This window comes from Rhinolophus hipposideros, assembly GCF_964194185.1.
Source record: "Rhinolophus hipposideros genome assembly, chromosome: X".
Classification (NCBI taxonomy): domain Eukaryota; kingdom Metazoa; phylum Chordata; class Mammalia; order Chiroptera; family Rhinolophidae; genus Rhinolophus; species Rhinolophus hipposideros.
In genome coordinates, this window is record NC_138046.1 from 83,495,067 (window position 1) to 83,508,322 (window position 13,256).

A 13,256-nucleotide genomic window follows, 5' to 3' on the forward strand; every position below is an offset into this window, starting at 1 on the left:
GAAACTGGCCCCTGTCCAGGCAAGATGCCAGACCCAGCTCTTGGACAATCCTGGCTTGTGTGGGCCTCAATGCTACATTCAGAGCCTTCTCCACCCTTCAAAATAGTCCCTCCCTCTCAAGAGAAGGGATACCTGGAGGTTTAAAAGAGCAAGAGTTTGGAGATCAGGCTCAGATCTTCTGGACATGAACAGCAGACCTGGGCCAGAGGTGGCATCATGTCTGGGTGGAGGTGCCTCATCTGTGTCAGCTTTTTGCTGACCATTCTCCTTGAACTGACATACCAGGGACCTCCTGCCCCCACCTCATCAAGCACAAAGGTCAGTTCTGGGATGAGGGAACAAAGCTCTGGGATTTATGAGAAAATTAGCTCCTTGGGGAGAATAGGGGAATGTTATTCAGCCTGTTTCCTCAGTCCCACGATGGATAAGGTTGGGCCAGAGAAAAGAATTACTATTTGCTAAGCACGTGTCAGGTGCTGCACCAGGAATTTTAGAGTTCTGATTTCATTTGGTCCTCACATAATCCCTGTGTGGTACGCTCAATTATCCCCACCACAGAGGAGGCAACAGAGGCTCATGGGTTAAGACACAGGAGGTGGCAGAATCCAAATTTGAACCTAGGTCCATCTGATCCCAAAAGCCCTCATTTCCCACTCCCCACACTGAGAATGAGCTAGAAGTACGTTATGTGTAGGTAAATGGAGGGATCTTGGCTTCAGGAAAGGTGAGGAAAAAGATCGATATCTTGCTGTGTCACCTCAGTCTTTGGGCCTACTTCACACATTCATAAAATGTGGACAATAATAGCATCTCGCTCTTAGAGCCAACGTGAGGATGAAATGAGATCATGGATGCCAGCCAAATGCTTATTGTGCCTTTAGTGTATGATTGTACTTATCAGGTGCAATTCTTCACACCTGAGAACCTGAAGGGGATATATATATACGTATATATATATGTGTATATATATATATATATATACACACACATATACACACATATATATATATACGTATATATATGTGTATATATATATATACACATATATATATGTATGTATATCAGTGCCTTGCACAGAGTATGGCTCAATAAAAGACAGTTGCTTTGTCATATGCTAAAGACTTGCTGCTCAAGTAAAATCCATGGACTAGTAGCATTATCCTCACCTGGGAGCTTGCTAGAAAGGCAGGAAGTCAGACCCCACCCCAGACTTGCTGAATCAGAATCTGCATATTAACCAGATCACTAGGAGATTCGTGTGCACATTATAGTTGGAGAAGCCCTTGTCCAGAGGTCCCTTGATTTGTAATCTTCTGTGAGTCTTTGGTTCTTAGACTTGGTAAAGCTCACTGAAATGTTAGATCCACGAAATGGAAAACAGTGACACTTTCTCCTCTCTAGACCTCAGTTTCTCCACCTGTACCCAAAGGCCTGTTTAGGAGTCCTGGGTTCCCAAGTACTAGCCCATCTAGACCAAGGATAGAGTCTACCTAACTTATCTGCCTGCCTTCTCTCCCAGTTGTTGATGACGAGTTATTCCATGCGTGCTACTGTGGTCTCCCGCTATGCCCACACCTTGGTCACCTCTGTCCTGTTCAATCCACATGCTGAGGCCCATGAAGCCATCTTTGATTTGGATCTGCCTCACCTCGCCTTTATCTCCAATTTCACTATGTAAGTCTGCTTTCAAACTCACTGTTTCATTCATTCATGCATATATTCACTCATTCTTTTGTTTGTTCTTTTAGCAGAACATAGTGATGAAGAGCATGCTCTCTGAGATCAGGTTTCTTGAGTTTGAATCCTGGTTCTGCAAGCTATGGGACTGAGGACAAGTTACTTCACTTCTCAGAGTCCCATTTTACACATCTGTAAAATAGGGACAAAATTAGAACCCATCTGCAAGGTTTAAATGAATTAATATATCTGAAAATATATGTTAACATCAGCTCTGAGCACATAGTCAGTCCTTGATAACATTAGCTTGATACTTTTTTACCAAACATTTACTGATGCTGACTGTGTGACTTACACTGTGCTGGATACTATGGGAAGAGGAAGATGAATTGCGCTTTGTCCCTGCTCCCAAAGAGTACATAGTCAAATGGGGGACATGAAAAAAGAAGCAGATAATTTTAATAAAGTATGCTGGGGGAAAAGAGAAGTGTGAATGTGGGATAGTGGGAATGTTAAGGCCTACCAGGAGATAGTGGCCAGTTCCCCAACCCCAGGCAATCATAGAAAGCCTCACAAAGATGACACCTAAACTGAGGCTTGAAATATGAGATGTTCACTAGGCAAGTAGGGTGAGGACAGGGCTGCGGAATAGGGGCAAAAGGAGGACAGGAGCAAATATCCCCTCATCAAGGGAACTGCAGGTACTTCAGTGTCACTGGAGTGTAGGGCACAAGCAGGGATAGAACGGGGTCAGAAATGAAACTGGAGAGGTAAGGAGAGATGAGGTGGTAGAGGGCTGCCAATGCCAGACAAAGTACCTAGCCTTTACTTGATTGTCTCCAAACCATCTTGTGTTTGCACACCCATCAGGAAAAATTGATCATGTACTCTCCAGATATGTATACTTATTAATTTATAAATTATATCAATATACTATTGAGCAAATATATTAGGTACATTATAAAGCAAATGCAAAAATGTAAGGAATGAGGGCAAAAAACCTATAAGTAGAGTGTTATTCTTTTCCCACTCCCTCATGATTTGTCCCCAGCACCCCATGGAGCATGAGCACCCCATTTTAGAAATAACTGTGGCTTATAATGAGGAGACTTGGCAGGGTTTTAAGCAAGGAGTGCCAATAATGAAGTGAGGTTGGGCTGAATGGGCCAGCTGCGAAGCAGGGAGCTCAGTAAGGAACCTGTGGCAACGACCACAAGGGAATCCAAGGGCAGAAGCAGTGTGGTGGGGGTGGGATTTGAGAGACCGTAACAGGAAAGAAACAACCTGATGTATATGGGAGCAAGCAACTGATTTCAATTTGTCTGACCTAGTAGATGACAGTGCTTTCCTTGAGAGAGTGAATGTGGGAGGAGGAGCAGATAAAGGAAGCTTAATGGGGCCTCATTAGCCCATATAGCACCGTACAGTGAGTTTGAAAAAGCCTTTGGGGAGAGGGACTCAGATTTGGTAGATGGGTGAGGCTGTCACAAGCAGACTTTTAGCCCTTGCTCAGACTCCCTTACTGGAGTGGGGGCTTTATACTATAAACAGCCTGTAAGCCTCAACAGCAGGCCTGGAGTCTGCGCTTTGTCATGAGGAACCTCCTGGCCTTGATGAGCAGCTGGCACTCTCCTGGAGAAAGGAAAGTTTGGAGGAGGTGAGAGGTGTGCTGCTGGCCAGGGAGTTCAGGGGAGAGGTGTGAGGTAGTCAAGGAGGACTTCCTGGAAGCGGGATTTCCATATGGGTAAGATCTAAAGGGACCAGGATCACTGCAAGTGAGGGACTCAGGGGGACCAAAGGCAAACAAGCAGACATAGGTTTGGAGTACAGGGTGCTAACTAGAGAGGTTGTTGGTCAAATGATGCAAGGGCCAAGCCGTCAGACAGAATTTGGATTTTTGCTTCAATAGAAAAAAAACCAAAAGAAATTTTTAGAAAACATTAAGCAAAGCAGGCTGGAGGAAATGTTCTTGGGCAGACTCTGTGGAAAGTATGTTGGCTAGAGGCAGCACACACAGAGGCCCCAGTGTGTTACTGCCAGACCAGCTCCACCCTACACCCCCACACTCTCCAGGAGACCTTGGGGCGATGCCAGTTCGGGCTACCCCCACACTAGCCCAGCCACTAGTCTGTTTCAGCTGCCTAGAAACTCTTACCGCCTGCGTGGTCTCTTCTGCAGTCTGCATATCCTCCTCAAGTGTTCCTGGAAGCTGCCTCTTTGGTCAAGTAATTTTCTCCCCACCACCACCACCCCAATATCCGTACCTCAGTTTCTCCATTTGCAAAATAAAGACTGTTGTTCCTGCCTCTTACAGAGTTGCACTGATGTTCTCTAGGACACGGCACTATCTATCACTCCTCAAAGGCCAGCTCTGAAACATCCCTCCACTTTTCAAGATTTATCCATGACTCTCATTCTCCACAGAAAAAGTCTTCACTGCCATATGAGTTCATTGAGTCTGGTGTTCAATGCCCTTTGTTATCTAGGCCTATCCAACCACTCCAAACTTCCCTCCATACCTCCTTTCCCTGCTCCTCTGCTACAACCAAACCTGACTAACTACTTGTTATTCCCTGAAACACATTCTGTGTTTTCCTGCTTTCTGTCCAAAATGTCTATTCCACAAATAATTGTTGAGTGCCTGCTGTGTGCTAAGCCATATTGCAAGCACTGAGGATACAGCAGCAAATAAGACAGACAAAATCCCTGCCCTCAAAAAGCTCACAGTCCAATGGAGAAGATAGACAAGGAAAAAATAAACAAGGAAGTATATGTCAGTTTGTAGATGAGAAGTGCTACAAAGAAATAGGAAATAGAGCAAAAGAGCTAGAGAGTGAGTGGGAAAGTGTTATTTTATTTATTTGTTTGTTTGTTTGTTTGTTTATTGGGAAGGTGTTATTTTAGAGTAATCAAGGATGTCTCTCTTGAGGAAATGACATTTGAACAAAGACCTGAAGGAAGAGAGGGTATAAGACTTGCAAAGATCTGGAGGAAGAGTGTTCTGGGTAAAAGGAACAGTAATTGCAAAGACTCTGACACAGGTTTGTGATAAACTGACACAGGTGTGTGATAAACAAATCAAGAAACAGTTAAGGAGGCCAGTGTGGCTGGAGCAGAATGAATGGGGGAAGAGTAGGAGGAGAAGGGCTTAAAGAGGTGACAGTGAGCCACACTGTGTAGGGTCAGGGACTTTGACTTTTACTCTGAATTGAGACGGGAGCCACACAGAGTTCTGAGCAAAGATGGGACATGCCTTAGGATTTAACAGGATCACTCTGACTGCTGTGAAAAGAACAGATAATAAGGAGGCAATGCTTTAAAGAGTGGGCCCAGTTAGTTATTGCATTTATCCAAGTAAAAGATGGTGGTAGTTTGGACCAGGGTAGCAATTGTGGGAGTGCTGAGAAGTAGTCAGATTGTGAATGTATCTAAAGATAGAGCCAAAATTCCCTGATGGATTAGATGTGGTGTGTGAGAAAAAAAGGGGAGTCAAGCATGACTCTAAGATTTTCAGCTGAACAACTATTTCCTGAGATAAAGGAGACCAAGGGAGGAACAGATTGGGGAGGTGGGGGAGGTGCCAGGAACTCGGTTTTGGATATGTTAAGCTTTAGGTACCTATTGGACATTCTACTAGAGATATCAAGTAAGCAATTGGATATACAGATTTGGAGTTCATGGGACAAGTCCACACTTGAGATACACAGATTTAGGATTAATCTGTGTATAAATGATATTTAAAGCCATGGGGCTAAATGACCTTACCTAAAAAGTCACAAAACAAAAAATAGAGGAGGGGAAAGGAATAGGAGGGGAGGGTAAGGGAAGATCAAGACCGAGGAAGAGAAGGAGCCAACAAAGGAGACTGAGAAGGCATGCCCTGTGAGGACCATTTATCCAAATTCGCCCTGTCTTTCAGGCCCAGAATCAAGGCCACATCCTCTAGGAAACTTTCTTGAAGACATGGGCAAAAGTGCTCTCTCCCTTCTTTGAATTCCTTTACGCTTTATTACCGTCCTTAGAGCAATGGGAAAACCAGGGGTAAGCAAGTCTGAGTTAGCATCCCATCAGTCTCTGAGCTCCCTGAAGTCAAGGTCCCCTCCCTACTCAGGGTCAGATGCCTTTACAGAAATTTGCATTCTGCTTTCATAATTTTTACTGCCTGTGCCACCTAACATATTATTTACTTAATACATTTTCTTTAAATAGATACACTTTTTAAGATTACCTAAGTTAGTTTTATCCTAAGAAACAATATGTGAGCTCATGGGTTCAATGTGATACTTATATGTTTAATGCACATTACAGTAAATACATAACAATTATAATTAAAATATTCAGTTGTGTCCCACCTCAAATCATTTTGTGTGCCAAAACATGGAATTCATTCAACACTTTGGGAAACATAAACTCCTAACAGCAGATCACATACCAACTGTGGGGTCTCTATTTCTCCACATGACAAAAGGAAATAATGATAACTATTTCACCTGGTTTTATTTCCGTCTCCTCTCCTCTCTCCTCCTGTTCCTGCTCTCACTCTGGTTTTATGGTACTATTTTGCTCTTTTTCTCTCTCCATCTCCCATCCTGCTCCTTCATCTTCTTTATATGTTTCTTTCCCTCTCTGGCTCTCACCATTTCATTTTATCCTTTCTTTTTCTCTGTCTGTCCTTCTTCTTTCCTGCTCCATCAGGACCATAAATAATAAAGTCTACATAGCAGAAGTCAAAGAGAAGCACCAGGCAAAGAAAATCTATGAGGAAGCCCATCAGCAGGGAAAGACAGCTGCTCATGTAGGCATCAGGTAAGCCTCCATCCAATCTGAAGCGTGACAAGTTCATTTTAGCTGTGTGATCAAGGGCTTATACATGTTCTCTCTGGGCCTCAGTCTCTACTTCTGCAAAGTGGGGACAATAATCTCTACTTCATAGGATTACAAGAAGATGATGTGATTTAATGAATATCAAAGCCTGTAAGGAGCAGGTGTTCAATAAACGGGAGTTTACTTCCCCATTTCTACTTTCCTCCTGCCAGCAGTATGTGGCTTGCTTAAGAATTGGCATCTTCCGGTAAGGTTATGTTCGAATGAGATTTTTCCAAATTGAATCCTGTTTCCTGAGTTCCATTCTGCTGGCAGGAATGTATTGTCTTCCTTCAGTGTTTCCTCCCAGCTTCCAGAAGAGTTTTGACAAGCACGTAAATGTTAGGTTTCACTACTGCATACTGAGACAAGCTTAGTCTAAAGCATGGGGGAGGGGGGGATGAGGGGCTATTTAAAGGGGAAGAGGCATACTGCGTTAATTGAAAACTCTTTTTGTAAAAGAAATCATTAGCCCCTTATTGTGCTATTCCAGATTCAGAGTTTCACCGACAGTTTCCTTATGACTAAACTGCCTGTGGTAGAATTTCTCAGGCAGAATATTTAGGAGGGTGAATGAGGGAGAAGGACAGCTTCATGAGTGGATGAGTGGGTGACTAACTGTGGACAAGAGATTTAGTTGGACTAGAAGCCTGATCAGGTCTACTGAGCAAGGGTGGGGGTGGGCAGAACTCGGTCACTAACAGCTCCCTCCCCCTTATGAGATCCCATCCCCTTCCCACCCTCCTCCTTTTCATGCCCAGGGACCGGGAATCAGAGAAGTTCCGCATCTCCACCACCCTGGCAGCAGGCACTGAGGTGACATTTTCCCTGGCCTATGAGGAGCTGTTGCAGCGTCACCAGGGCCAGTATCAGCTGGTGGTGAGCCTGAGGCCTGGCCAGTTGGTGAGAAGGCTGAGTGTAGAGGTTACAGTGTCAGAAAGAACGGGCATTGAATATGTTCAAGTACCACCTTTGAGGACCAGCCGCCTGCGCACAAACATCCATACAAGTATGTCGGCAAAACTACCATGAATGGGAAACTGCTCTTTACACTGAGCTTTCCTCTAGCACCACTTCTGCTCTGTGTTCGGCCAAGAAACCTCCACATTCAAAAAAATGAGGAGAGATCACATTTGGAGTTAAAGATTTTTGGGTTACAAACTTGGTCTCATCCTTCCAAGCTGTGTGAAATAGCAAGTTCAATAACCTCACAGAGTTATAATTTCCCTCAAGAAAAAACACAGATTGAGGAGGGGTTGCTGGGTGGGCTCCATGAAATCATGTGTTGACAATGCTAAGTGTTGTGGAAGCCACACTGGCCAAATCTTGCTTCCCTGTGGAATCACCACTCAGAATGGAAGGACCCTGTGAAGACAATATAAAGTGCAGGCTGTCCTTGATGGTACCATCTGAGACCTGTAGGTCAGAGAGATGTCCTGGCTGCCAGCCTTGCTTCAAATTTCATTGAGAGGTGTTAGAAGGCCAGACTGGCTGCATCAGAATCACTATGTTAGAAATACTGTTCCTGGACGCCACTTTCTGGAGTCCACTTCAGTAGGTTACGGAGGGGCCCAAAATCTGTTTCTAACCCGTTTGCAGGTGAACTTGGCATCCGGCCAGATCAGAGAACCACCAAGCAGGCCTACCAACCTACTCTGGGATGAGTGCACAGGCATAGAGAAATCGCCCAAGTCCTGTGGCCACCCTCACCAAGCCGTTTAGCTTGGAGGTCCTGGCTCATTTGACCACGCAAACCCAGAAACACAGTATGGCATGCAAAGGAGAGAGACAGACACACAGACCTGGGTTCTAGTCCCAGCTGTGGCTTTCACCTAAGGTGGGATGGACGGCACATCATTGAAATGCTCCGCTTCACTTTTTCCATCTGTACAATGAGGAGATGCCATCTGTGGCCCAGGACCATTACGAGAATTTGAGAAAATTCCTCCCTGCAATCACTGCTGCAGAGTAATGAAGATTTGATGATAACAGTAACTGCTGCATTATTGAGCACTTATTAGATCCAAGCATGGTGTTAAATGCTTTATATAAAAGGTCTCATTTAATCCCCACCGACACTGTCTACGAAATTGGAGCTATTATCATTCCCGTGCTACAGATGGGGAGACTGAGGCTTCGGGAGTGTGAATAACTTTCCAGGGCTGCACAGGCAGCATCTGAGTCCTCCTGCATTCTTAACCCTAAGCTAAAAATGGCAGCTCCCTCCCACTGCTCCTTAAAGGTTAAAACACAGTGTAGAGCCAATCCTGTGGGGATAAAACAGAACAAAGACCTCTGAGAGGAAGGAAGCCAAGGGAATGTATGTAAGCAGGCGCCTCAGAGAGTATAGGGGCTCAGTTTGCCCCTAAGCTTCCTGACAGCTGTAGCAAGAAGGCGGGGGAATGGGGGGTGTGGGAGGGGGCACAGAATTCCCAAGTTTCCATTTTCTGGGAAAAAAGGGAGGCACAGAGACATGTCTAAATGGACATTTGTCTTGGACTGAAATTCCAGAGCAGTTGATCTTGTGGCCAGCTCAGCAAACATCCGGGACCAGAAATCCATCTGTGACTGCATGAGGCGCTAAAAGGGTTATTCACACACGTGATTCTGAGAGTCAGAAGGCAGAGGGAGAAGAACATACAGGAAATTCTATCCGAGAGGAGACCCTTGGCACACTGCAATTCCCCACAGCAGTTAAGGGGCCTAGGAGGAAAGCGAAGCCCTGTCTGTGTGTCTGCCTCTCTCCACAACACTGAGTGCATGGCTTCTCCAGGAGAAGACCGGGGCCCCCGGACGACCTGGGGGCATGACACTCTTTCTGACACTGGGCCCCGGGAGGGATGGCAAGTGAGCCAGGGCCAAGTTGTGTGTGAGGATCAGACTGCCAGAGCCCGGGAGCTGAGAGGAGGCCTGGGTCTTTCAGGCTGGGTTTGCTGGAACAGGCAAAGCAGGGGGAGCTCCTTGCAGGATTTGGGGAGGAAGGACTGTGGCATTTGGGCAGGAGGAAAGTGTTTTAGGCAGAAGGAGCAGCAGGAGGTGCAGGGGTTACTTGCCACCCTCCCCAGGTATCGCTGCTTTTGATGCCCCTTTGCCTGGCTTTCAGCCTAGTGAGCCCTTCGTGCCATGCCAACCCACCCTCCCCACCTACACAGGTGAGGCTGACTTGCCTCCATCTACCAGAATTGAGAGGGGAGAGACCTGTGTCCGAATCACCTTCTGCCCGACACTGCAAGACCAGTCTGCCTTCTCCAGCTCAGGCATCATGGCCGACTTCGTGGTCCAGTACGATGTAGTCATGGAGGACATCATTGGCGATGTGCAGGTGAGGGGGCCACGGGGATGGGAAGAGCATGGGCTCTGGAGTCACACAAGTCTGGGCAACAATCTGGCCTCCACAAGCTGCTCATTTGGTTCTCCCTAGGGATCGGGGAAGACTAGTGAACACGAACAAGAAGATGTGCAGTGACACATGACTTCACACCTCGGGGGGCACATGTGCTCCCCCAAAGGGTTGGAGACCTGGAACTGTATACATTGAGTCGAATTCCAAATGAATCTGTCCCTAATTGAATCCAGTCATAGTTCACTCTTATCCAGTCCTTTTGGAAAGTGAATTATTGGCCAGTAATTGGTCTCTCACACTCATGGGCTGTCACGCTTTCTGCAGCTCTGACACTCTGATGTTCTCTTGGACTTTCTTGCTCTCTCTAACATTTAAAAATTCTTCTTGCCTCACTAGAGCCATCTGCCTAAACGGGGACCACTTAAATTCTGAGCTCCCACACTCATGAAGAACAAGCAGAGTTCTCCTGCCTTATCAGAGGGGTAGAGCACTGAGCCTAGTCCCGTGGCTTTACGACAATGATTGCACAGCAGCCTGAGATGTATGGTTCCAGCCTGCCTTCCCCACCACACCGCTCACTGCCTCAAGCACACAACCACACTCCAGCTGTCCCCCACACACACCACACCACACCCCTGTTCCCCAAAACACCTGAACCTGCCATTCATCTATGTCTGAGCATTTGCTCATACTATCTCTTGTGCTGGGAATATCTTCTCCCTCCGTTCCCCACTGGTCAGTGGCCTCCTTGTCCTTCAAGACCTTGCTCAAATGCCGCCTCCCCGATGACCACACCCCACTCACAATTCCTCTCTCTGCTCTGGGCTAATATAGTGCTTTGGTTACACTTGTCTTTGTGCACCCATTCATTCATTCATTCATTCATCCATCCATCCATCCATATGTGGGCACATCTCCATTGAGCAGAGCTACGCTAGCCCAGTCCTGTACTCGTTGACTCTGAGAACTCAGAAATGAGTTGGACAAAGCCCCTAATCTCCCTCCGGAATGCCCCAGTCTTGAAGGAGCCAGATACGTAGAACCATGACAGTCATAAAATGTGCTAAGCGTGTGTATAAATCTATAATAGGCGATGTGCAGATATGTATCGCTGAAGAGGTTTTGAAGAAAACCTTCCTAAAAGAATTGGCTTTTAATTAACATGGGAAGAATGAGTAGCGTCCATCTTTCCCTGGGCCGACAGGGTGATGGGAATGGCATGCAGAGACAGGTGGAACAGTATGTGCAGAGGCACAGGGATATGGCACAGCCTGCTGTATAAGGAGAATAAAAGTAATTCGCCTTCTCAGATTAGGAGTTGAGGGCACCCTGCCAGTAGGTGGCAGCAGGGTCTTAATCTGATATTGGGGGAGGGAGAGAATGAAGGTATTTATCTGCTTGTTTATTCTTTACTGTTTCCTCCATTGTCTGGAGTAGAAATACAGGTAGAATAGGTGGAGTAAGGCAATAAATAATGTGACCCATACTGCCATCTGTCATGTGTCCTGACTCCTGTGTCCCCCCAGTTTACCTCCCTTTCCTACTCGAGTATGCCCATCTTCCCAAGCCCAGCACATTCACCCCTTTATTCAGTCAGTCCGGACTCCCTAATATGTGTCACACCCACAGCTGACTGATGTTGGGAACCTGAGGTGAATCACACCTGTTCACTGTCTCTGGGTGAAACAGAGAGAGGCAATACTGTCATAAGATGAGAAGTGCCCTTTCAATGACAACCCAAAGTATGATGGAAGCCATCATGAGGGGAGAAGGTGGTCAGGGAAGGCTCCCTGCAGGAAGTGAAGAATGAGCTGGGTCTTAAAGAATGTGAGAAGAGAGCCAAGTTTGGAGGAGAGCTGTGCAGCAGCTTTGTGCAGCAAAGGTATTCTTGCAAACTGAGGTCTGCATGGTACAAAGAAGAGAGGCTGGAAATATCCAAGGGTGTATAGGGATTGACAAGTGGGTTGGAGTTCCTGGAGCATTGGTTTTAGGCACAAGAAATGGTAGGAGTTGAGCCTGAAGTCCGCGAGTGATGCGGGGGCATGACAAGGAACATGCAATTTGTCTTCAGGTGATCAGGGAGCCACGAGAGGCATGACATTATGAGCTTTGTGTTTAGAAAGACTTGATCGAGCAGGTGTCACAAAGATGTATGGATGGGAGGGGCCATAATAGAAGCAGGGAAACCTGAGAGAAAGAAGGCCTGAATTTGGACTTTGTAATTTTGGCATTGAGTGGAAGCGTGGACCTGAGATATCCAGCAGTTGAAACCAGCAGGAATTGGTGGCTGGTTGAATGTGCGAGGGAGGGAGGGGCACAGGAGGACTCAGGGGTGACACTCAGCTTTGTATCTGGAGTGACCATGTAGATGATGGCACCTCTAAATGACAAAGGCACACAAGGGCAGAGTGGGGGGTGGGGAATAATGAGTTTATTGTTTGGCAGGATGCATTGGAGGCATCTTCAGACATCTAAGGGCATGTGTCTGACAGTGAGTGGGTATGCGGTTGTGGGGGGAGGAAGAGCATAGATCACCGGACTGGAGAAAGAGATGTGGGGTCATCAGTGGACATTCAGCCATTGAATCCAAGGGAGCTAGCCAGATGCCCCAGGGAGAATGTGTGGAGCACAAGAGCAGATCCACCATGGCAGTTGCTAAGGCAGAGATTCCCATTCAAAGACCTGTTGCTCTCTTCATCCCTCAGGGTGTCCGGCCACACCAACTGCCAACAGCCTGTTCAGAGCTCTAAATTCCCACCACTTCTCTCCATTGTGCTACACAAACATAATCATTTTCTTGCATGCCATGACTGAAAAATATTGGGACACACTTCTTAAGGAACCAGGGGAGAAAATGCAGCCCAAGAATGAGACTGAATCAGATGGGCCAGAGAGCTAGTGGTAAAATATGGAGAGTTCACCATCTCAGAATCTCGAGGGAAAAGATTCTTGAAGAAAGCAGAAATAACCATCAATTGTGAAACTCACTGGGGAGGTGCAGTCCGATGAGAACTGAAATGCACCCACTGAGTTTGGACATTGTTACCATTAGTGAGAGAAGGGTCAGTGTGAGGTGGAGGTGGGAGCCAATCTGCGGTGAGTGGAGGAGTGACATGGAGAAGAGAAGACCCTCGCAGGTGCCGATTTCATGACCGTGGCGTGTTGCAGGGAAGAGAGAAGCTGGTTTGAAGTTTAGGTGGGATTGGGATCAATGCGGGTTGTCTTAGTGGATAGAAAAAGACACAAAAACTTTATATTCTCAGGAAGAGCCTGTAGGGTGTATGGGGTGGGTTGGAAAGCAGGGTCCTGACGGGTGGAGGAGGTGCTAGCGGCTAGTAGTATGTTAGGTGCAAGGCAGGACTGTTTTGTCCTT

At 46.5% G+C, this 13,256-nt stretch overlaps 1 protein-coding gene across 1 annotated transcript in view; it reads left to right on the forward strand.

The window, feature by feature from the left end:
* Nucleotides 1-216: 216 nt before the first annotated feature.
* The window catches only part of ITIH6 (inter-alpha-trypsin inhibitor heavy chain family member 6), a gene marked incomplete at both ends in the record, with an annotated part of 28,866 nt that continues 15,826 nt past the window's right edge, over nucleotides 217-13,256 (forward strand). Inside the window, 5 exons of the mRNA XM_081042686.1 lie at nucleotides 217-318; nucleotides 1,520-1,674; nucleotides 6,373-6,483; nucleotides 7,302-7,549; nucleotides 9,693-9,862. Of these exons, the coding sequence (XP_080898812.1) occupies nucleotides 217-318; nucleotides 1,520-1,674; nucleotides 6,373-6,483; nucleotides 7,302-7,549; nucleotides 9,693-9,862 (786 nt within the window). The remainder of the gene's footprint in view (nucleotides 319-1,519; nucleotides 1,675-6,372; nucleotides 6,484-7,301; nucleotides 7,550-9,692; nucleotides 9,863-13,256) is intronic.